Consider the following 23,996-nt stretch of genomic DNA (forward strand, 5'->3'; position numbering starts at 1 on the left):
GGCAGAGGGAGGGGCAGGTGATGGGGGTGGGCAGGTGATGGGGGTCGGCTGGCCAGTGCAAATCCTCCAGAGGCCCAGACACAGAAGGCCCTTGGTGGCTCCCAGAACAGTGCCTGATGGCCCAAGACCTGTGCCCACGGGCCCACAGTGCTCTGGTTTGTTTTCTGGGCTCCCGAGACACTCAAAAGAATGGCTGACCAGGTTTCCTGGCAAAGAGGTGGTGCCCCACACCGCCGGGTTTAGTTTTCTTTTCCCTGTTTATTTACTTATTGCAGTACCAGGGGCTGAGCCCAGGGGCACTCTCTACCATTAAGTTACATCCCCAGCCCTTTTAAATTTATTTTGACATCAGGTCTCACTAAATCCCCGAGGCTGGCCTCGAACTTGCAATCCCGCCTCCTCAGTCTCCCGGGTCACTGGGATTACAGGTGTGCACCACCACACCCGGCTCCCTGGTTATTTCTTCATCTCATGAAGCAGACCCAGGCCACTAGAACCCTGAGCACCAATGTATTTCGGAAAAACCCCAAACCCTTCTTTTCAGTTGCCCTCACTGAGAGTTTCAGGTGAACCCAGAGCCAGCCAGTAGCTTCAGTGGACATGCACCTCAGGGGCAAAGAGGGTGAACTAAGGGGAGCAAGCTGAAGGGTGGAGAGGGCATCTGCCTCAGTGAAGACGTCGTCCCCAAGCCTCTTACTAGCAGCATGAAGTGACTGACAAGTGGAGCCAGCTTAGCCGAAGGATGGTGTACTTTTTCTTCCTGATAGTGGTGTCTGTCAGGACAGGCTGCGTTCTGCTGCGGTAACGAGTAACCTCCAACACTCCCTGGCTTAAAACTACAGAAGCCTATTTCTTCCTCACCCTACATGTCCACATAGATCAGCTCTTTCATGGCCAGAGGTCCAAGTCACCTCTAACCCGGGATCCAGTCGTTTTCTGGAGACCGGCCAAGTGCTGTGCCCAAGGTGCTAGTGGCTCTCATGAGTGTGCTCCCAGCAATTAGAAGTCACACACTGGTTCCACTCCCAGGTTCCTAACCAGAACTGGTCACTTGGCCCCACCAACTTCAGGGGGTCAGGAAGAGTGGCTGGGTCATTTGCCCAGGGGCAGTGAGCCAATATACACCAGAGACTGCCCATCCCAGTCTCCAAGGACTTGAAAACTTATTAACTTCCTTTTTTGTTCCAAGTCCTCTTGTTAGTCTGGTTTTATTTAAGCTGTGATTCATGAATTTTGACCTTGCCAAGTTCAAATACAATTGAGAGGAGAAAAGTTGTATCAACTTGACCAGTAGGTATTAGTTTGGGGGAGACCGGGCACATCACAAGTTACTCTTATCTGCTTAAGGATTTCATAACATTCCTTCATTGACTTTACTGAAAACCAGGAGGATTTAGCTTCTTTTTTGATATCCTGTGATTCTACACCCTTGCTTGGGTACCAAGCCACAAACTCAGATAGAAATAAGATGTTTCAAGCCTGGTAGGTGGTGTTTGCTGGTAATCCCGGCCACTCAGGAGGCTGAGGTAGGAGGATGGCCTAGGAGTTCAAGAAGAGTCCAGGCAACACAGTGATACCCCATCTCAAAAGAAGAAAAAAAAAAAAGGAAATAGAATGTCTCAAGTCCTTTGGAAACATCTATTGCATAATCATAGATTCTATTTACTGAGAGCCCCAATAGGCACGGCATTTTTCTTAAGCATTAGACAATTGTCTCATGATATCTTTACACACGAAATATTATTTCCCTTTTACAAAGGAGAAAACCAGGGCCCAGAGAGGTTAAGTCACTTGCCCAAAGTCACACGGCCAAAGAGCCCCATGTTATATTCTGCTCCTATATTGTTAGAAAACAAGATGTTCACTGCAAATAATTCTACTCTGTCCTCTGAGGATGACAGGACCCCCTGAAGAGGGGAGAGAGAGGGCATCTCTTCTAAAACACGTGCTGTTCCAGAATTCTCCTGGGTCCAGAGGCAGTACCACCCCCAGTTTGGCAAGAAGAAGGAGGAAGCTCTTGGGTTCCAGCCATTGAACTTTGCTGGCAGCTCAGGAAATCCAGCCTGGCACTCGATCTTGTCTTAAGTTTCTGCAGTTGAATCATGATGAATCAGGAAAGCACATGACTGAGCTGAAATCAAGGGGGCTCTGGTGGTCCCGGAGCTCTGCCTCCCACAGGCAGGAGCAGCTGGGCATGTGAGCACGGAGTGTGAGCACACACACACACACACACACACACTCACACTCCCCCCCATCCCCCAGGACCTTGTTGTTCAGCCTGAAGTTGGGAATTCCCAGCCGTTCATTTCTGTTTTTCTGCCTGGCCTCACCCTTTTGGGGAATGTACAGAGGACAGAGCAGAGCAAAGAGGAACTAACAGAAAGGGCAGGAGGCCAAGGGCAGCTGCCAAGGGACCTGAGAGCCCAGGTTGTGGGGCGTGATTCTGGGCAGAACAGGGGCTGCAGCTCCGGGGGACAGTTCCCAGGTCCCCCGACTCCGGCTCCTGAGCCTGAATTCCACAGGGTTCTACTTTTAAGAATCGGCCAGTGACACTTTTAGAAACAGCGCTTAAGATTCAAATTCTGGAAAAAGACTTTGGGTCGTACCCAGCTCAGCTGCTTAAAAGCTGTGTGACCTTGAGGGAGTCCCACATCCTTGGGCACATAGATAACTTAGCACACTGCCTGGCACCTGGCCCAGTCAGTCAGTGACAGCGATCGATTGTTATTGCACATGACATTATACAACAACAGCCCCATCCCGACGCGGGACCAGGGCTGGGAATCGCTTCCTGGAACTCTGGAACTGAAAGAGAAAAGAAAACGGCACAAATATTGCCAGGTCCCTGGGGAATTGCTCTGAGCCCAAATCCAGGTCTGTCCCTCTCAGCCTCTTCCTGAGCCTGTTGGAGGGTCCCACGTCACCTAGAGGGGAGGGTCCCAGCACTGCCATGCGGAAACTGGCCTCTGCCTCTGGCGGAGGGGCAGCGAATACAGAATCCTGCAGAAACTGCAAACCCAGCCTCCACGGGGCTTGGTAGGTAATAAGATGTGGAGGTCAGTGGAGGTCAGAGGACGTCAGGGCAAAGAAATTGGGTGCCTATCGTGGTCTGGCTTTCTTGACCTACCTACTTTTTTGAGGGGAGGGGTACGGGGGATTGAACTCAGGGGCACTTGACCACTGAGCCACATCCCCAGCCCTATTGTGTATTTTATTTAGAAACAGCGTCTCACTGAGTTGCTTATCACCTTGCTTTTGCTGAGGCTGGCTTTGAACTCAGGATCCTCCTGCCTCAGCCTCCCCAGTGGCTGGGATCACAGGCGGGAGATACCACACCCGGCTGACCTACCTACTTTTGATGGAGACTTGGGTTCAGAGAAAATCATCTTATAAGAACAAGAGAAAAGAGACAGTCAGTGGTAACTGAAGCACCCGAGGAGAGGGGGTGGTCTCACCCTGGCCTGCCCCACCTGCGGCCCCTGCCCACTGCCCCCCTGGGGGATTGTGAGTCTGTGAGGCCAGATCTTCTATGACACTGAGAAGATGTAGGAAAGGGAGTCCCCGTGTGCATTTCTGATTTTTAAATGTTGCCTCTGATTTTTAAAAGTACCATGTAGGCATTGAATCAAAAATGTCATTAATGGTAGGATGTCCTGATATCTAATTAATTAATGAAGCTATGATGAGCCGTTGATTGCAAAGCAAATTCCAATTCCCAACCTGTCACCGTGGGGAAAAAAGTGCTTCTTAGAATCCATGAAATACTGTCTGTCAACAGGCTGGACTTGACCTGGGGCAGCTGAGGGGCCACTAGGAGGCTCACACTTGGGTCACATCCGTGGACTCGTAGGTCCTTTGAGATGTTCTAACCCTCATTAATCTTTGTTTTAATCAGGAACGAACCAAGGTAGTAAAGAGGAAAACGTGGCCCAGTTTGCTTCATGAGTCACTGGGTCACTGACGGTGATAACAGGGTCCCTGGGGTGGTGGCTCAGGGGGCCTGGGGTAGGGTTTCATAGAGGATTCTGAGTCTTACCAGACAGAAGACATCTCACATCCTTTTTTTTTTTTTTTAATATGGTGCTGGGGATCGAACCCAGTGCCTCATGCATGCTAGGCAAGCGCTCCACTACCGAGTCACAACCCCAGCCCTCACATCCACTTTTAAACAGGCCCAGAGAGGTAAAGACGCTGGCCCAGCTTCACACAGCTGGCAGAATAGACCCGGCCAGAGCCCAGCCCTCCTAAGCTGCATCCCCAGTACCCCTTCTCCCTCCTGCTAGTTGTCAAAGTTCCCGTCCCCTGCTCCAGGCAGGCTGGAGATGGGGCTTCCCAGGGCCCATACAGGGCGAGGCCTGTCCCTGTTCCACCCCGCTGGGGCCTGCCCCAGAGAAATCACCCTTATTTGATTCACAAGACTTTTGAGTTTTATTAATAAAATACAAAATGGCACAGACATTGGTAATGAGGGTTGAAAAGCAAAAATACCAATCAACTCCTTCAAGATCCTTCCCAGAGTGTCTCTGTGCATGTCCTGCCGAGGGGACCTCGTCCAGCAGCCTTCTTACACGGGAGGGATGTCCCAACAAGAAGCCAGCGCAGAGTGCACCCCACCCTGCCCTCTGACTCCTGTCAGGAGTCCCCACCTGAGGGGAGAGACCCACCTAGGCCAGGCTCCTGACAGCCGGGGGAAGGGCAGGTGGCCCAGCTGGGTTGACTTCCTCTGAGCAGCCACCTGGTGCAGCCCAGCCCTGCAGAGGCTCCTCAGTAGAGAGCAAAGGTCAGTCTTGGGGACAGCCAGAGGGAGGGGTGAGCTGCCACAGGGGCCCTAGAGGCCTAGGTCTGTAGGTCCAGCCGAACAGCTCACCTCCAGGCCTGACAGGATCTCCAGCAGTCCAAAAGGGAACCCAGGACTTTGTGGTCACAATCACCCTCCCTCGCCCCTCTCCCCCAGGGCAGAGTCCCTTCCAGAGCTAAACACAGGACTCCTGAGGTCCTCACGGGAATTCCTGGCCCTGCCTGCAGCGGAGTCAGGTGAGGGACAGCACCCAGGGAGCTGGGCTCTCCAGGAGAGAGGGAGGCGGGAGGGAGCCTGGGAGTGTGCGCCACAGGGAGCCACCCTGCACACGCCCTCAGGTCACACCCAGAGAACGCTCTGGACTTTCCCTGGCACCTTCCACAGACTGCTTGGCCCCTCTTGGGCGGGTGGCGGCTGACATTCCCCCCAACATACACGGGTCCTCCTGTCAGCGCAGAGCCTGGACAAGGAGGGGCTTCCTCTGTTCCCACAGGTCCCCCAGGCCAGCCCCCACTTGGGGACCCACAGCACAGGACCTGAACTATCAAATGGCCCTTTGCAGGTCCCCCAGGAGTCAGGAGTGGCAGAGACCCTCTAAGTGCTCTGCGGACGAGGCTCAGGCAGCACTGAGGGGCCGGGGAGAGGGTCTCGCAGAAGTCTGGGAGTCAGCAGTACAGCCATGGCACGGACCCCCATCCCCCCTTCCTTTTGCTGGGTGGGCGGGTGGGTGGAGTGGACCCCAGCCACCAACTCAGAGTTCCTTCACTGCACAGAGGAGACCCAGGAGGAAAAACATCCATGCCACTAAATGACCTCAGCTCCCTCCCCACGGTGCCAGGGGCTTCTCCCAGAGCAGGTCTGGGAACACCACACGAGCCTCATGCAAGAAAGACATGGCCCCTGTTGCGGGGTGGGCTCTGTACAAGGGACAGGGGGAGATAGCACCGCAGCTGGCCGGGGTGACTGGCAAGTGCAGCAGGACCAAGAGACACAGAGGTCTGGGGAGGGGACCGAGGGCCTGGCCTGTCACTCATCTTGAGATGGGAGGAGGGCAGTCCTCACAGGGAGGGTCAGAGGGGGCTGGGCGTTCAATAAATAATTGTTCACTGGGGGCTGGGACCGTGTCCAAGGGAACCTCTAACCAGCCAGCAGCAGAGGAGGGTTCTCGGGTTTGGGTGAGTTGGAGGCCGCTCCTTCTGTCCCTCGTAGGTTGACAGTGGTCAAGGGTGGCCTCCCGGGGCCACTCCTGGGGGCACCGAGCAGCTTGCACCAGGAGATCCCGCCTCCCAGGCTCCATCATCCCAGCTCAGGCCAGGCCCTGGGGTGAGGGTGGGAATGAGGATGGGGTCCCCAGGCAGCTGTCTGAATCAAACAACGGGACACAGGCAGGTGGCCAGCTCACACTGGCACCAGGACATAGGAGTTACTGCCACAGCTCCGGGGGACATAGCGAAGGCCTTCCACCATCTCTCCCGCCATCTTGCGGGGGCAGCCCTGGAGGCTTTGGTAGGCGAACATGGCCACCCCCAGGCAGAAGAGGAGGCCGAGGAAGGCCAGCAGCCCCACTGCCTGCCTTCGGGTGGCTTCCTGGGGGCCAGGGTCAGTATTGATAGGGCCAGACGTATTAGTCAACCTCTGGGTATTAGTTTTGGGGGCCCAGCTGCCTGAAGCCACTGGCTCCTGGCTAGGGGTCCCTTCAGAGGAGACAGGGACCACAGGAGCGTGGGTCATCTTTCCAGGCCCCGAGTCCTGGGACGCACCCCCGGGTGTTGAGACAGGACTCATCTCCTCAGGCCCTGGAGAGGTCTCTGGACTAGGGGTCTGTCCCCTGCCCGATGTGGGCTGGCCTTTAGACAGGGTGGTCTCCTCGAGGGCTGGGTATGACATGTCGGGGGTCTGGGTGGAGGGGGGCTCCATGGAGAGGACCTGGGTGGAGTGGGTCTCAGAGTGGGCCTTTATGACCCGGAGGCCAGGCCCAGTTTGGCTCTGCTGGGCAACAGTGGTAGAGGCCACAGCTGTCTCGACCGGCTCAGTGCTCCTTGGCCCAGCGGGTGGCCTTTCCTCTGGAGCCTTTGACGTCGGGGTTGACCTGTACCCTGAGGAGTCCGTCGTCCCCACTGGCAGCTGTGGGGAAGTCCCCATGGACCTCTGGGCCTCCTGAGAAGAAGTCGTCACCTCCAAACTATTGCCTTCCCCTGTGGCTTCAGGCTCAGAGAATGCAGGATGGGACTGTCCCTCGGTGGTGGCTGGGGTGATCGTGGGCTCTGAGCCAATTTGCTTCTCAAACGTGCCGCCATTTTGAGTGTGAGCCGAGCGGTTTAGATGCTTCATTGCTTCTTGGACCCACTTCTCCTTTGGGTCGGCACAGAAATATTTGTGCCTTTTGGTCTCCAAGCTGCAAGGGAGGGAGACAGGGACCCAGTGATGCCCAGAGACCAAGAGCGCCGGGGAGGTGGGAGTGGGGGCTGCCTGGGCCCAGCAGGCCAGCAGACTCCTTCCTGGCTCCCCGGCCCGAGGGCCCCGGGATCACGCCCCTGGCCCACCAAACCTCACGGGGGGCCTGGAGACAGAAATGCCCGGCAGCAGGAGTGGGGCTGACCCAGGCCCCAGAAAAATCCTGTTGGAAGACATTCTCTTTCTAAACCAGGGAAGTCCTAGGCAAAAGGGGCCAGCTTGGTGGCCCTACTTCTTATATTGTTTAAAAAAAATAAATAAAAGGTAAAACTTCAAAAAAAAAAAAAAAAAGCAAAAAACAAAGTTATGTCAAAGGAGTACCCGGAGTAGGAAGTCAGGAAAAGCTGAAAATATCACCCACACTGATGATCCTGCCGTCACCCTGGAGGCAGGGGCTCTCCCTGATGGGGAGGGAATGTCACCGCTATTTTTTGAAGTCAGGTGTGTGATAAGGAAGCTCTGTGTTGGGGACTCTCACTCTGGAAAAGACCCCATGCCTCAAAGCCCTGTTGTTCCTCTCCCCCCATTTCATGGCCGCCACCACCCACCAGACCCCTCCCCCTCCTCATGTGTGCTCAGGCTGAAGGCCTTCTGGGAGCCCGTGGGGGTCCTGAGTGTCTTCCAGCTGGGTGCAGCTGGACCACCCACTGAGTCTAAAGCGTGGAGCAGCCTGGGGCTCTTGCTCCGTGCCGTGGTCTGTGTACTTCCTACCCGGCTGGCAACCCAGATGCCAGGATCATCCCCATTTTCCAGATGAGGAAACTGAGGCTCAGAGGAGCCTGGCCCTGGTGTTCTGAGAAGCCAGAGAAGTCCAGGAAACCGGGGTGATCCTCACCATGATCCCCTCCCGCCAATTCCCCTTTACCCAGAAAACAGAAATAATAATTTGGGGGCATCTGGCAGAAGTGATCTTTGACCAGCGAGCAAAGAGGTCAGGCAGGAGCATGTGCCACACCTTGAGCCTCGAAGGAGCTGCATGGCCGAGGGCAGGAAGCTCTGAACTTCCTTGAGCAGAGCCTGGACAACAGATGGCTACTGGCCATTTCCTGTCCCTGGCCTGCGGTCTGGTTGAGGCTGCTTGAGGACCCAAAAGAGAGCCCTGTGGAAGGGTCTCAGAGCTGCGGAGCTAGGCAGTTACCCACAGGGGCACTGGGGTGGGGGGAGTAAGTGACCAGGATGGCCAGGGAGAGAACGGCTCAGCTTGGCCCCTTCCCAAGTCCCTCAGGGCCCCGTTTGTTTCCTCATCCACCAAATGGCCATAATGATCCTGGTGGGGTCCAGGCATCCTGCCAAGCCATGAATTACATTGTCTCTTTCATCTTCATCTTACCGAGGAGGAAGCCAAGGGTTGGGGTTAAGCAGTGTGACCAGGCCACCAGGCCAGTCACAGGCAAGGGCAGGACTTGCACCCAGTCTGTCGGGGCCTAGTGTGCCCTGTCGGGATGCCGCGTGTTCCTTCCCTCAAGACCCAGCAGGGTTGGGGGCTGTGGACTACACACTGCAGCCCAGGAGCAATGAGCCCTGGGTGGCTGCCGCAGGCCGCAAGCCACGGCCCTGCCCCTTGGCCACCCTGGGCCATTCAGGAAGCCACTCCCCACCTTGGTCAGGTGGCCCAGATATTAAGGTCCCTGAGGTGGCCTGCAGCCCGGGAGCAAGGGGAGCATTTGCCAAGGCCTTTGGTGGGAGCCCAGGGTGAGGTGCACAGGTGCGGATGGGGACCACGTGGGGGCCTGGGACCCACGTGGGAGGGTTGTGAGGGGAGTACCTACACGACAGCGCGCCTGCCGCAGGACTCCGGGTTCTTCCAATAGCCGATGAGTAAATTCACGGGGATTGGTCGGGTCATCGTGCTGCACGTGATGTTGCATTTCGTCACACCGTGGTGCTGTCCTGTGTCAACAAGGCCTGGGTCAGCAGGACTACTCATGGCCTCTGGCTGCCCATCCCCAGGCCAGCCCGCCTCTGCCACACCGCCTAAGCCAGAAACCCGTCCCAGCGCTGGCTTTTGAGGCACTGGACTCAGCCCCCGCCTCTTGATGTCACTAGGCCTGAGTTTTATGCCACATAGGGACAACTGTAGCACCCACCTGCTAAGGCTGTGGTAAGGGCTAGGGGAAGTAAATTCTTGTTTACAAAGCTCTTTTTATCTAGCCAGGCGAGGTGGTGCATGCCTGTAATCCCAGCAGCTGGAAGGCTGAGGCAGGAGGATCACAAGTTCAAAGCCAGCCTCAGCAAAAGAGAGCTGCTAAGCAACTCAGTGAGACCCTAAATAATATGCAAAGTAGGGCTGGGGACCTGGCTCAGGGGTTGAGTGCCCCTGAGTTCAATCCCTGGTATTAACACCCCCTCCCTCAAAAAAAAAAAAAAAAAACCAAAAATAAAAACTTGCTATGTGCCAGATAAAAAGAACTTTGTAATTTTTTTGAGAGGGGGGTTGAACTCAGGGGCACTGGACCACTGAGCCACATCCCCAGCCCTATCTTGTATTTTATTTAGAGACAGGGTCTCGTCTTACTGGGTCGCCTGGTGCCTCACCCTTGCTGAGGCTGACTTTGAACTCAGATCCTCCTCCTCAGCCTCCTGAGCTGCTGGGATTACAGGTGTGCATCACCGTGTCCACTAGATAACATAGTTTATAAACATGCAGGTAACAGGTGCCTTCTAAGAAGGTGGGGTCTGCAGAAGAGGTGCCCCTTTGTTTGCAGAATGAGTTTTAGAGAAGAAAAGAGGCATCCGGAGTCCCAGGAGCAAGAGGAGGAAGGGGGAGGGAAGGAGCTGGAAGGGCAGGCATGGCAGGGGTGCAGATGGTGGGTGGCAAGAGGAACCAGAGTGGAACCCCAGGAGTGGTGGGGTAACTAAACCCAGTCGTCTGATAGAAACATTGAAGTTGTCTGCACTGCATTCTGCCTTTCCCATTCTTCTAAAATCTCCAGCAGAATTTGGTCTGTTTGGTAGAAGCTCAGGGAAAATGGGTGTCAAAATGGGGAAGAGCTTGAGTCTCACATCTGGGTCAAGGTTATGTCCAGCAGCAGCAAAGACCCCGGAGAGTTTTGCAAACATCTAGAACCTTCCAGGGCAGTGGAGTGGAGAGACAGGCCTGATCTGAGCTAGCTCTTCAGGGCTGATCCCTCCGTTCCACCAAAACACGGCCTGCTCACACACTTACACACGGTGGACGTGCGCATGCACACACCACACACACACACACACACACACATACACACACTCACTCTTCCTAGAATCTGCTGCCTCCTTGCCCCGTCACTCCCCTTAGCCTTGGCCCAGGCCACCTGCGGGAGGGTGGGCAGAGCCTGCAGCTCTGGGCTGGGTCACCAAAGGGCAGCACTTCCAGGAACAGCCCCTTCCTAGGACGGACAGGAGGGGCTGCTCTACTCTGCAAGGAGACAGGATGTGAAAGTGACCGTGCGGAGTTGTCATCCTCCTTTTTCCCCAGTGGGACCTCAGAATGACTCAGCAGCAGCCTCTTAGGGTCTCTTGAGGGGAGCAGGCAGTAGCCCCTGAATTGGTGTGGCAGGTGTCGTCCTGGGGAAGCCCCAGAAAAACCGTGTCCCTGAGTGACATAAGATAAGCAGGGCCGCAGGTGGGAGGGGAGCCCCCACATCCAGGACGGGGAAGCCACGGAGGCCTCCATCTAGGAAAAGCCACACAGACACTCTGCCCCAAAGCCCCCACCCTCCTCCACGGGCCGGCAGGACATTCGGTCCCACCAGGATGGCTGAGTTGCTAACCTGGGGGAGGCCTTTCACTTCCGGGGGCTGAAGTTTCTACAAATAGAGATAATGCCACCAGTCACCCAGCCAGCCCCCTACTAACTGTCCACTGAGTATCAGGACAGCAGGGAGCTTGTCTGTCTTGGTGTCACAGTTTTTTGCAGCATCAAGCCCAAGGTGGGAACTCAATATTAATATTCACAGAATGAACTAATGTCTCCATCTACCTATCCCTCTTTATGTTCCCACCTACTATCCACTCATCCCTCCCCCTTCCACTCTGCCACCCACTCATCCCTCCCTCACCCACCCACCCACCCATCTCTCCACCCACCCCTCTATCTATCCACCCACCCTCTATCTTCCCCCTCCAGTCAATCTCCTGCTCAGCCCCACCCACCTATCTACCTGCCACTCATTCCCCATTCATCCAGCTGCCCGCCCCCCACTCACCCACCTACCACCTGTCCATGCTCAGCTTCCCTTCATCTCACCCTCCCACCTGCTTTCTGCGGTCCATCCTCCTCCCCAGCCATTCACCCATCCATCCTCCATCCCTCCATCCTCCCTCCCCCATCCGGAGGCAGCCGACACTTGCTCCAATTTTTTGAGGATATACAAATTTTTTTAGGTCCTGTTCTCCTGAACCCTGGTAGGCTCTTTCCCCACAGGTGCTGGGACTGAAGACAGCACCTCAGTTCCAATAAATGGGACTGACACCAAATCACCATATGTACCCAGTTAACCACAAAGTTTGGTTCCTTCGCCTCCCTAGACCCTGTGCTGGGTGCTAGGAGGCACGGGGGGGGGGGGCGGTAAACAAGGCCAGCCTGGCCCTCAGAAGGCTGCTAGGCTGATGGACAGGCGAACACACACAAGAAAACAAAAACAGTTGGGTTTGTGTGTGTGTTGTTGTTGTTGTTGAGCACCTACAGGTGTCAGACCCTATATGCAGCACATACACATTTGCACTCATTAATTCCTAACATCCCTGCAAAGGGATATTCTATTCCCGTTTTCCAGATGCAGAAGCTGAGAACCAGAGGTTAGACCACTTGCCCAAGGCCACACAGCTGCTCAGTAGGGAGCTGATTTTCTACTCAGCTCCCAGACATCCCAGTATTCTAGGTTGCCATGGGCGCCTGGTAGAAACACCATGTTCCAGAACATACCACAGACATACTGGGGTTGACAGGAAGGAGAGACCACTTCCAACTGCAGGAGATCAGGGAGGCTCCCTGGAAGAAGCCCTCCAGGCCTGCAAAGAGGCCTCCGAGGCGGCACGGTGTGGGTCCCTGGGCAGGGTGCTGAAGACAGGGCATGGGCCCTGGCTCAGCTGTGTGGCCTCTGTGGGTCTCTCAGAGCCTCAGTTTCCTTCTCTGTAAAACGGACGTGATAACCACAGCTTCACAGGCAAGGTGTGAGCATGAGCAATTTTTTTAAGGTCTGAAGCATTCTGCCATTAGAGCAGGGTCTCTCAACAGCGACCCTACTGATATTTGGGAGCAGATGATCCTTTGTTGAGGAGGACTATCCCGTGAGCTTAGGATGTCACAGCACCCCTGGTCTCTGCCCACTAAACCTCAGTAGCACCCTGAATCACAAACACTGGGACCTTTGGAACAACCAAAAGTGTCTCCAAGTTGGGCACAGCTGTGCACACCCAGAGACTTAGGAGGCAGAGGCAGGAGGATCACAGGTTTGAGGCTACCCTCAGCAACTTAGTGAGACCCTGTCTCAAAATAGAAAATAAAAACATAAAAAGGTCAAGGATGTGACTCAGCAATAGAGCTCCCCTGGGTTCAATCTCCAGTAGCAAAAAGAAAAAAAAAAGTCTCCAGAAATTGCCAAATGTCCCCCCATCTTGGATGCAAAACCATGACGAAGGACCACTGCCCTGGCCCACTGCCCCTATGGCTCTTCTCTCCTCTATTTTTTTTTTAATCACGGTGTTTTAAATTTTTTTTTACCTTTTAACTTTTTTTTTTAACCTTTTAATTTACATATTGTCTGTCCAGTTACATTCCAGCACACTGGGGCTGGGACTTTTGACCCTTTCATTCACTGATGTGGTCCCAGCATCTAGAACTGTGCTCGTCACCTAACCCGCAACCAATCCACATTTGTGCAATAAAGGGTAGAAATGCCAAAGGAAGTGCTTCGTACGTGGCATAGAAAAACCTGAACCAGCAGAGAACTAGAGGAATTTTTATTTAAGTTTGACAGGGACCTGGATCTGACACTCTGAATTTACCCTCCCCTGCCCACCCCCTCTACCCCCAACCGCTAAGCAGGGGGACAGGACTACAGCTGCTTAAAACAGATTTTTTTCCTCTTTCTTGTCGGGACTTGAGTGGGAGTGAATGCGTCAGTGCTTGGTGAGAAAAATCCTCTGCTCCGACTTGCATCTGCAGGTTTGTTATATAAAGCGCAGAAGCTCCCCTCCTGACAGCCCTGCAAACCCACATTTGGGAACTGACGCAGCTGCCCTGCACCAGCCAGGCAGCAACCATGAATCCTGAGTCCCCTCCTGGGGGACCTCCAGGGTGGGCTGGGTTGAATGCTCAGTTTTATAGGAGAGGCTCAGAAAGGCTGAAAGGATGCCCAGCAATGTCAGTGACCAAGATCAAGGCAGGAATGGGCTGGTCTTTAAGCCTCAGGAGCCCCTGGGGTTCTCTTTCTATCTAGCATAGAATTACCTACATCAGTTGAGTAAAAGTAATCCTCCTCCCTCTGCAAAATATCCTCATAGATACTGCAGCCTCGTTACCAAGGAGGCAATAGCTATTTTTAAAGGTGCAGTGGATAAGACCAGAGAAGACAAGACCCTACTCAGGGACACACAGCAAAGTGATAGCCAAGGAACTTCTTCCTGACTCCTCACCTTCCAGTGCTCAATGTCCTCAAACACCTCAGGCTTCCAGGCCCAGCTCAGATAGCAGGAAGCCAGCAGCTGTAGGCTGCCACCACCCCACCTACCTGCCCACGCACCCGCCTGTCCCCTGTCCCACTGTGGGGTTTGCTCCACGGAGATATTCTGGACCCAGGCCACAGGTTCTCACTCTCGCGTTCTCTCTCATTCTTCCTAAGGCAGAGTCTCACCTTCTCTGAGCATTAACCTGCCAGAAGGCTGGGGGGCCAACCTGGGGACAGGTGGCCCAGAGAGGTGGTGAGCGCAAAGCTCCTGCATCAAGTCCCATAGGTCTTGGCCTCTCCAGTCCCCCTTGGTGCATCCTCAGGCCAGTTTTCAAACCTCTCTGGGCCTCTGTCTTACCCACATCAGGTAGGAGGGCTACACTTGGTCCTACCAGGTCCTGGGCTCCAGAAAGCAAGGGACTGGAGGTGACAGCATAATCCAAGCTGTGCTTGGAGGAGGAGGCCATCTGGAGGGGGTGGACCCGGCTACAGACCCCTAGAGCCACCAGCCTATCCGTGAGCAGCAGTGACCTTGGCCTTCACTGCCCTGGTTCCCTTACTCCTGGGCCCTTGACATTGGGGCAGGAGCCAGCCCTACCTGCACCCTGGTCTGGGACCAGACTGCAGGTGACACTTTAAACCTAAGTGGGAAAACCCAGGCCACTGTCAGCCAGGGCCCCACACCTGCACCACAGGGGCCCCCTCGGGCTTCTCCTGGCCCCCACCCTCCTGGCATAGCCACACCTGGAACCCTTGTGCCACCCGCACCCCTGTAGGTAGCGATGTTGCTCACAGGGCCAGGCAGGGACACTCGCTGGAGGGTGGAAATCTGTCCCCAAGGAGGAACAGCCCTGCATCCCGGCCAGGGAGGTGCCCAGCCCCCTCCCGCGCATCCCCTGGGCCTCTCCAGGCAGCGGCCAGGGGTCCCGGGGTCAAGTCCTGGCGCCAAACAGGGGCTGGCTCCCCCGCCCGCTGGCGAGGCCAGGCCCCACTCACCGGCCACTAGGATGGTCAGATGGCAGAGTGTGGCCAGGCTCAGCAGCCAGGCGAGAGGCGTCGGAGCCATGGCGGAGGCTGGCGAGGATCTGGGCCCGGCCAGGGCAGGCGGCTGCGTCCACGCGTTGGAGGAGCTCAGTGCTGTCCCTCCGCCGCTGGAGCTCTGTCGCTTTTTATAATGGGGCTCGGCTGCCTCCGCCCCCAGCCCCCGCAGGCGGCGGTGGGAGGGGAGAGGAAGGAGCCGGGGCTGGATTCCTCCGAGGTTGCCAGGGAACAGGCGGCCAGGGGCGGCGGCAGGGTCCTGGCTGCTGCTGTCCTCCTGTCCGCCTGTCCTCCTGTCCTGGCACCGAGCGACTGGACCCGGCCTGCCGGGCTCAAAGGGCGTGTCTCCTCCGCTGCGCACAGGCCACCTCCCCTGGGAGGTAGCACAGGTCCTTGTCCTCCTTCCTAACTGGACAATCAGTGAAAGGATCGCAGGACAGGCGAATAGAGAGTCACGCAGCCCACCTGGGTGTCCCCTGCTCCCTTTTGGCCTGGGAGGTATCCCTCCCACACGGTGATGGGCCCCCAACCTCCAAACCCAAGCCCCAAACTCTGAGCTCTGGGAACCTCGCTCATCAGTCGTCTCCTGAGCTCAGCACAGGGTCAGGCAAACAGTAGGTGCTCCATGCAGTGTTTGCTGAATGAATGACCCAGTCCCACTTCAAATGGCCAGATGAGGAGGCTGAGGTCCAGAGAGGGGGCAGAAACATCCAGGTCTACAAAACATCAGGGTGGAGAACCCACCCCCCACCCCTGGCTGCCAGGAGAAGAGGGGGCGTGAGGTGCAGGGGCAGCCTGGGCCAGAGAAAAGGACTCTGGCCTCCCTGCCTCCTGCTCCTCAGCCTCCTTTCTTGCTTTGAATCCACGCCCATCTCCTGCTCTGTCCCCTGCCAGTCTGTGGAAATGCACTGCCAACCCTGCCCGTGACTCCTTAACTCTGTAGAGGTCCTGCCTTCTTTGGGACTTCTTGTCTTGGTCTTGGAGTAAGTCTGGTTAGTCCCCTGGGGGCTGGACTTCCTGGCTCTGGACTTGTAGGTGTCCTCTCCATGAAACTGGCAGGACCAGCAGGCCGGGGATTGAGGCCCACCTCAGAGCAGCCTTCCCTGGAGGCAGGGCAGCAGGAGCCTGGCCCAGCCTCAGGCCGCAGGGGATTGTGTGGGGCTGGTTCTCTCTGGGCAGACAGCCAGAGGGAAAACCAGTTTGTCTAGGAGCCAGTGTCCCGGGCTGGTACAGGTTGGGCTGAGCAGAGTGACCACGGCTCGCTCCATGGCCAGGGAGACTCGCTCTGTCTTCAGTCACCTCCACCCAGGCACAGATGGACACTCTGGGGTGTGAGGCCGAGAGGCTGGACACTCCTTAATTGGGGGAGCCCCCTTGGTAGAGGTCAAATGTCCACTGGGGCCCAGAGAACCTGCCCCAGGCCTTGCAGATAAGAGATCCAGGAACTTCACCTTCGCACCTTCCAACTCCTCGTTTTACAGCTGGAGAAACTGGTCCCAGGGAAGGTGATAAAAACGGAGATGCTCTGCCATGTGAGAGCAGGAAGGGTGAGGAGGGGGAGGAATGGGGGAAGGAGGAGAAAGCAGAAGGAGAAGGCGGTGAGGAAGGTGGAAGGAAGTGAGGGAGGAAAGAGAAGGGGAGGCATCCTGGGAAGCCCCGACCTCATAAAGGACAGGAATAGAGGCCCTTGTTCCTCTGGCCCCAGAGTAGGCCCCAGGCTGGGGTGGGGTGGGGTAGCCCAGTGATACAGCACTTGCAGGTCCTGCAGGGCCCTTGGTTTGATCCCCAGCACTGGGGAGACAGGAGTGGTCAGAGAGTGAGGGCTTTGGGATTAGCTGCTGGGGCACGGGGCGCTATTTCTGTGTGATGTCTGCAGCATCCTGCCCTATTCAGACAAATCACATGGACTCTAAGCCAGCCACTTTTTGGGGGGTGGGTACTGGGGATTGAACTCAGGGGCACTCGACTACTGAGCCCCATCCCCAGCCCTATTCTGTATTTTATTTAGAGACAGGGTCTCACTGAGTTGCTTAGCATCTCGCCGTTGCTGAGGCTGACTTTGAACTCCAAATCCTTCAGTCTCAGCCTCCCCAGCCGATGGGATGACAGATGTGTGCCACCTCACTGGGCTGCCAGGCACTATTTTAAGAGCTTTCCCCGAGACTGGGGTGTTGCTCAGTGGTACAGTGCTTGCCTAGCATGCATGAGGCCTAGGTCTGAGGCCCAGCACCAGAATAACTGTTTTTATGTGATCATCCCAACAAACCCAAAGTATAAGCAAAAACATGGCTCTCAGAGTCTATTTTGTGGAAGGGAAACTGAGGCATGTGCTGAAGGTAAGACACTTCCCAAAGATCATCAGTAGGAAGTGGAGGAGTCTGGGTTTGCCTCAGCTGGCTGGTTCCGGGGTTTGGGCTTAAGACCCCGAGGCTGCCCTCCCTGCCTCCGGCCCCACTATGAGGGCCAAGTGGGTTTAGATCCCTTAGGTGCCAAGACACAAAATTGCAGGAGCGGTTAGTGTTTGCTGTTAGTGTGGGGAACTGTCATGGGATGGGGACCCAGAGATAAAAACACTGAAGTCCTTGTCCCCAAGGGCTCAGCCCAGTGGGGGGAAGAAGGCCTCGGGAGCACTAAGGCCGTGGGGCTGGGGCAGGGGAACAAGAAAGGAGGGAGAGAGAGAGAGAGAGAGAGAGAGAGAGAGAGAGAGGGAGGACGTTTCAATCCAAAACTGAGCAGAGGTTAAGCTTTATCCAATCAATATCTGGTTTGGAAAATTTCAAACAATGCACAGGAAGGAATGGTACAAAGCACTTTTGTATTTCCACCATTGAGGCTCAATGGTGAGGTTCTTCCATATCTGCTTCATCTTTATTTATTTATTTTATTTTTTTGGCTAAATTATTGCAGAGTGGATGGGATGACTGCTCCACACTGAGCCCCTAAATATATCAGCTCGCATCTCCTAGAACAAAAGCACAGCATGATGCTATTATTCCACCTCACATTAACAATGACTTGTGGATGTCATCTTACACCCAGTTCAAATTCCAATTTCTCCAGTTACTACTAGAATGGTTTTAGAGTTTTTTTTTTTTCCCTTTTCTTTTTGGATTGGTGATTGAATCCGAGGGTACTTTACCAATGAGCTATATTCCCAGTTTTATTTACTCTATTTATTTTTAAATTTTAAGACCAGGTTTTGCTAAGTTGCTAAGGCCGGCCTTGAATTTTTAATCCTCCTGTCCCAGCCTCCTCAAGTTGCTAGGATTACAGATAGGTGCCACCATGAGGGCTGGAAAGTATATTTTATACCTTCTTCTCCTTCCCTCCTTCATCTTCTCTACCTCCCTTCCGTCCTTCCCTTCTTGCTTTTATTTTTTGAATGAGGATCCAGTTGAGATTCATGTGTTACATATGATTATTTCTTTTTAGATCACCTGCACGTTTTTATGATCTTTTTATTGTTATTGTTATTGTTGTTCTTTTGGTACTGGGGATTGAATCCAGGGGCGCTCAACAACTGAGCCGCATCCCAGCCCTTTTTATATTTTGAGACAGGGTCTCACTAAATTCCTTAGGGCCTCCCTAAAGATCCTTTGGGATCCTTTGAACTTGCGATCCTCCTGCCTCAGCCTCCAGAGCCACTGGGATTATAGGTGTTGACCTTTTGAAGAGTCAAGACCACTTTTCTAAAAAATGTTCTCATTCTTAATTCATCTCGTTATTTCCCGTGAGTCATCTAATGTGTTCCTTTATCCTATGCATTTCCTGTAAACTAGAAGTTAGATCTGCAGGCTGATCAGGCACCGGAGACGTGGTCTTGCCAACAATCTACCGGGAGTAATGCGGCGCACTCCGCGTGGTGCCCCCAGGGGGCGCCCGCGAGCAGGTGGCGCCGCTGTTCTGGGGCTCCCCGAGGTTGAGGGGTGGCTGGGGCCGGGTGCGGGAGGAGGATTCCCCTGCGAGTTGCAAGCGAGCTGGGGCCTGGAGTGCGGTGCGCACAGAGGCAGGATCTTGACAGAGAGAAAATCCTAACCGAGGTGGACCCATTGGGGGCCGGGGAGTAATCGGACGCCACTGGCTCCCAGAAGGGAGTTGTGGGGGGCCCGCGGCTGCCCCAGACTGCGGAGGGTCTTGGAGCTGAGAGAAAGGGGGCTGGGAAGGCTTCCAGCTGAGGGTAACCAGGGTAACAACTGGGCAGGTGGACGTCCCCAGGCTGCCGCAGGGGGCTTCTTCTGGAAGGGCCAGGGGTGTTGGGGGTGGATTTGTCCCTGCGCACACACATCGCCAGGCTGCAGGTGGTTGGGACCCCATCTGGGTGCCCCAGAGAGTTGGTGCTGTGACTGTGACACAGGAGGGGGATCCCCAGCTGTGGAAAGGAGGGTGGGGAGCCCCGGGTCCTGCAGGGACCCCTGCAGGGCCCAAGGAGAAAGAAGGCTGGGGCCCCGCCCACCATCTCCAGGGGCTGAGAAGAGCGCATCCAAACCATCCTAACCATTGTAAGTGTGCCCTTTGGTGGCAGCGAGTGGCTTCACACTGTTGCACTACTACCTCCACATGTCACCTCCAGACGTTTTTCACCTTTACAAACTGAGACTCTAACGTACTAAACACCAACTCCCATGCTCACCTCCCCCCTACTCACCTCTGTCCCAGGTTGCCACCGTTCTACCTCCTGCCTCTGGGATCTTGACTACTCTAAGAACCCCCTTCAAAAGAAACAACGCGTGTCATTTTGTGACTGGCTTATTTCACTTAATGTAATGTCCTCCAGGTTCATCCAGATGTCACATGTATCAGACTTCTCTCCTTTGGGGGTCGAGTGGTATTCCATGGGATGGATACATCCTGTGTTTATTGGCTCATGTGCTGATGGACACTTGGCTATTTACACTTTTGGACTATTACCAAGGGTGCTGCAAATGAACTGAATGTTCACATATCTCTTTGACACTCTGCTCTTTTTCTTTTCTTTTTCTTTCTTTCTTTCTTTTTTTTTTTTTTTTGTAGACCTACCCAGAAGTGCAATTGCTGGATCATATAATTCTATTTAATTTTTTTAAAGAACTGCAGCTGCAACATTTTCTATTTCCCACCACCAGCATGAAAGAGTGCCAATTTCTCAACACCTTCCCCAACACTTGTTCCTGTCTGGGTCTTTCATTTGTTTTTGCCGTGCTGGGGTTCGCCTAGGACCTCAGGCATGATAGGCAAGTCCTTGACCACTGAGCTACATCCCCAGCCCTTTGTGATTTTGAAAGGCTGGTCTCAAACTTTGCAACCCTTCTGCCTCAGCCTCCACAGTAGCTTTTTTGTTGGTTGGTTTGATAGTAGCCATCCTGATGGGTGTGCTGTGGTATGTCATTGTGGTTTGATTTGTATTTCCCAATGATTGGTGGCATTGAGTATCTTTCATGTATTTGTTTGTTTTGGTCCTGGGGATTGAACTCAGGGGCAGTCGACCACGGAGCTGCATTCCCAGCCCTATTTTGTATTTAGAGACAGGGTCTCACTGAGTTGCTGAGTATCTTCTTTGGAGAAAGGTCCATTCAAGTCCCCCACTTTGTTACTGGGCTCTCCTTGCCTTCCTGTCTCATTGGATTCTGACTGTCACATGAACTGACATAGACTTTTCTGTCCCTTGTTGATGAGACAGACTGAGGCTCAGAGGGGCACAGCACCTTGCTCCAGCTGCCCAGCCAGGGAGAGTTCCTATATTTGTCAGAATCCACAATATGTGCCCTTCCAGATGCTTCTTTCTGGCAAGTGCTCTGGGTGTCTGGGGCTGCTGCCCTGGAAATTGCATTGTGAGAGGCAGATATGGGGACAAAGGACACTTGTGGCCAGACATCCACAGAACTGCTGCTTATGCTTGGGAAATAATGAAGGCATCCAAGGGCAGAAGGCCTTCTTTGTTGTCTCAGCAGAGTGGATGAGCTGTATCCAGAGCTCCAGGGAAGGGCCAGGACCATGGACAGCTGAGGACCCCCAAGGAGTCCAGCACCCAGTGAGCCCCGGACCCGCTTCCTCCTCCTCCTGGACACACAGCTGGCCGTTTCCTAGCATCCCTGCGGTCAGGAAGGCTAAGGCTGGGTGGTTGAATGACTGTGCTGCTTCAGTCTCTCGACTTGGGGACTAAATAAATGGCCTCTTCAAATCCTCCTAACAGCGGGTCCCAGTGTGGGCTGGGGGGTGGGGCTCTGGGGAAATGTCTGGGCCTCCTTGTTGGCCCCTGAGTGGTTGCCCCTCAGCCCTGTATCCCCTCTCTGGGGACCTTGACAAGTCCTCTCTATCTCAGTGTCAAGGCTTCCCAGTGGGAGAGAGGGGGACTCCGTGCACCATCTTGCGGGAACAGAAAACACCAAAAGCCACAGCAAACACTATTTAAGAGGATTTATTTTCCAGCAAGTCTGAGCAGCAGAGGGGGTGGGCAGCAAGGAAGGAGACCCCAGGGCAGGTGAGGGCTCTGCTCACAGGCAGCAGGCAGGTGAGCAGGGCCTGTGGCAGGCGGATAACGGGGGCTCCCGGAAGGACAGAGGCCCCGAGAGACGCAGCAACGAGGCTGGCAATCCGTCCCTCCCTACACACTGACCCTGAGCCCTTCACAGCCCCCTGAGGCGGCTCTTCTCCTCCTCCCTCCTCAGGTGAGGCCTAGAGTGGGGCCCCCATCTCCTCAGGGGTCACACAGTTCCAATCACCCACTGAGTTCCTCAGAAAGGACTCCCACCACCTGTGACACTGCTGTCCCCAGGGAGGCACAGGTAAGTCCCGAGTCCCAGTTCTTAGCCTGCCCCCAACCACCTGCAGACGGACTCCTTCACGTCACTGTAAACCCCCCCACAGCTGCCCCACCATGCCAGCCGCCTCGCAGGCCAGGACCTTGTCCCCTCCCACCCAATTCCTGAAATCCCCCTATTCTTTCATTTCCTCTTAAGTAGTTACATTCTCTTCACATATAAATAACTGGAGCTTATAATACCAAGTCAGGTAGTCGTTGACACCACAGCATGAATTCGGTTATCAGCTATTTAGGGAAGGAGGCGGGAGGTGGCGTGGGGTGGAGCTCGGGCCTGAGTGCTGGATGTCAGAGGGCCACCAAGTCTGAGGGAAGAAAAAGAGCAAGAAGCCCAAGCCGCGCTGGGCAGGCACCTCAGCGGCAGAGCGCTTGCCTAGTTCAATCCCCAGAGCCAAAAAGAGAGAAAAAAAAAATTAAAATTAAAACTAAGATTTTTTTTTTAAAAAAAAGACCCAGTAGATAGCAAAAATTTGGCACGGGGGGGGGGATGAATTTGGGCAAATTTGGGAATTCACAATTGACACAGCTGTCCCCTTTCTAGTGACCTGAGTCTGTGTTGAAGGATTACATCCTTTTGGTGAAAGATGGGGGGACATTATTCTTGTTGATTCAGCCCGGGGCCCCTTGCTACTCTTGGATTCAGGCCCAGGGCCTGGAGACCAGCAGACAGAGTAACACAGATGGGGACCGTGGCCTAACCAGGAGGGCCGGACAGCAGGCAGCCCCAGATCCCGAGCAGACTGAGGTTGAGTCTGTTGGGGACCAGGAAAGTCACAGAATGAAACCCCATCGTGGCCTGCCGAGGCAAGCAAGGCCTCAGAGGGACTTGCCCAGGGGTACAAATGACGGGCTGGGACGGGAGGCGGGAGGCTGCAGCTCAGTGTGCAGGAGGGGAGGGGACAAGGCCGGAGGGGACCAGCAGACCTGGAGGCTGGGAGCAGGTCCAGGAGCTCGGAAGCCAGGAGGAGCCAGGGCAGAGACTGCCCCAGGGGAGGAGAGGTGGCCAGGAGGCCTGGCTGAGGGGACAGCTGTCGGGACGAAGCTCGGGGAATGCGGAGTCGCTGGCACAGGCTTCTGTTTGGCAGCTGCCATGATGGCGGAGAGGGAGGGCTCGCCGAGCCTTCGGAAAGCCAAGGCCGTGGTCATCTGGGACCTTCTCACTCTTGTAACTTCTGAATGATCCTTTTCACCCAGGGCAATTTGGGGTTGGCACAGATCTCCCGGTCCCTGATGGTTTGCAAGCTGGAGGGAGGAGATGCCAGGGAGACGGTGGCAGCATTAGCATCCAGCACACACCCCAGGACCTTAGCATTTATGGCCCACCTACTGTATGCAAACCTCATTTCTCAAGCAGAAGAAGAGAAGGGAGCAGGAAGGGCTTTCGGGATCCTCCGCCCCTCGGTCCCCAGCCTTGACTGCCTGGTCAGGCCATGCTCCACCCCCCAGAGCCCCAGAGGGTTGGGTGGTGGACTTTGGAGCCAGCCTCTCCTGAGTTCAGCTCTAACCTGGCCACTTGTTAGCAAGTCGCTTAACTTCTCTGAGCCTCAGTTTCCACAGGTGTAAGATGGGGATGATAATCATAGTGTAAAGTTGATGAAAATTTGATGAGTTAATGCAAACTCAAGTACTCAAAAAATTACACACTGAAGTGCTGCAGCACATAGTAGGTGCTATATAGTTACACCAGGAGCTGGCATGATTTTTTTACACTGATTTTCTTTGTTTTGGGCAAGGGGCGGGGTACCAGGGATTGAACTCAGGGGCACTCGGCCACTAGGCCACATCCCCAGCCCTATTTTGTATTTTAATTAGAGACAGGGTCTCCCTGAGTTGCTAGTGCCTCATTGTTCACTGAGGCTGTGTCTTTGAATTCATGATCCTCCTGTCTCAACCTCCCGAGCCACTGGGGGATTACATTTGTGAATCATGGTGCCCGGCTACACGGATTTTCTTAATTCTCACAATAACCCATTGAGGTCCTATTATTCGACCCATTTTACAGAAACTGAAGAAACTGAGGTCACTGGACATAGTGGCACATGCCTAAAATCCCAGTGACTTGGGAGGCTGAGGCAGGAAGATCACAGGTTTGAGGCCAGCCTTAGCTCCTTAGCAAGGCCCTAAGAAACTTAGTGAGACCCTGCCTCAAAATAAAAAATTTAAAAGGCTGGGGACGTGGCTCAGTGGTTAAGCACCCTTGGGTTCAATCCTCTTGTACCATAAAAAAAAAAAAAAAAAAAAAAAAAAAAAAAAAAAAAAAAAA

General features: G+C 54.6%; 2 protein-coding genes across 3 annotated transcripts in view; both read right to left on the reverse strand.

The window, feature by feature from the left end:
* Positions 1 to 4,409: 4,409 nt before the first annotated feature.
* Positions 4,410 to 15,271, reverse strand: Cx3cl1 (C-X3-C motif chemokine ligand 1). 2 transcript variants are annotated; one of them, XM_015488675.2, is made up of 4 exons: positions 14,896 to 15,254; positions 11,002 to 11,037; positions 9,022 to 9,142; positions 4,410 to 7,193 (listed from the first exon to the last, which is right to left on the reverse strand). In XM_015488675.2, exons 1-4 carry the CDS (start codon positions 14,963 to 14,965, stop codon positions 6,197 to 6,199), a joined length of 1,224 nt encoding a protein of 407 aa, XP_015344161.1. In that variant the 5' UTR covers positions 14,966 to 15,254; the 3' UTR covers positions 4,410 to 6,196. The 2 variants fall into 2 exon arrangements, with proteins under 2 accessions (XP_015344161.1, XP_015344162.1); XM_015488676.2 differs by lacking the exon at positions 11,002 to 11,037 and having other exon boundaries at positions 14,896 to 15,271.
* Positions 15,272 to 21,315: 6,044 nt separating this feature from the next.
* Ccl22 (C-C motif chemokine ligand 22) overlaps positions 21,316 to 23,996 on the reverse strand; it is a 5,798-nt gene continuing 3,117 nt past the window's right edge. Inside the window, exon 3 of the mRNA XM_015488804.2 lies at positions 21,316 to 22,975. Within this exon, the coding sequence (XP_015344290.1) occupies positions 22,891 to 22,975 (85 nt within the window). The 3' untranslated portion in view covers positions 21,316 to 22,890. The remainder of the gene's footprint in view (positions 22,976 to 23,996) is intronic.

This window comes from Marmota marmota, unplaced genomic scaffold (genome assembly GCF_001458135.2).
Source record: "Marmota marmota marmota unplaced genomic scaffold, marMar, whole genome shotgun sequence".
Taxonomy (NCBI): Eukaryota; Metazoa; Chordata; class Mammalia; order Rodentia; family Sciuridae; genus Marmota; species Marmota marmota.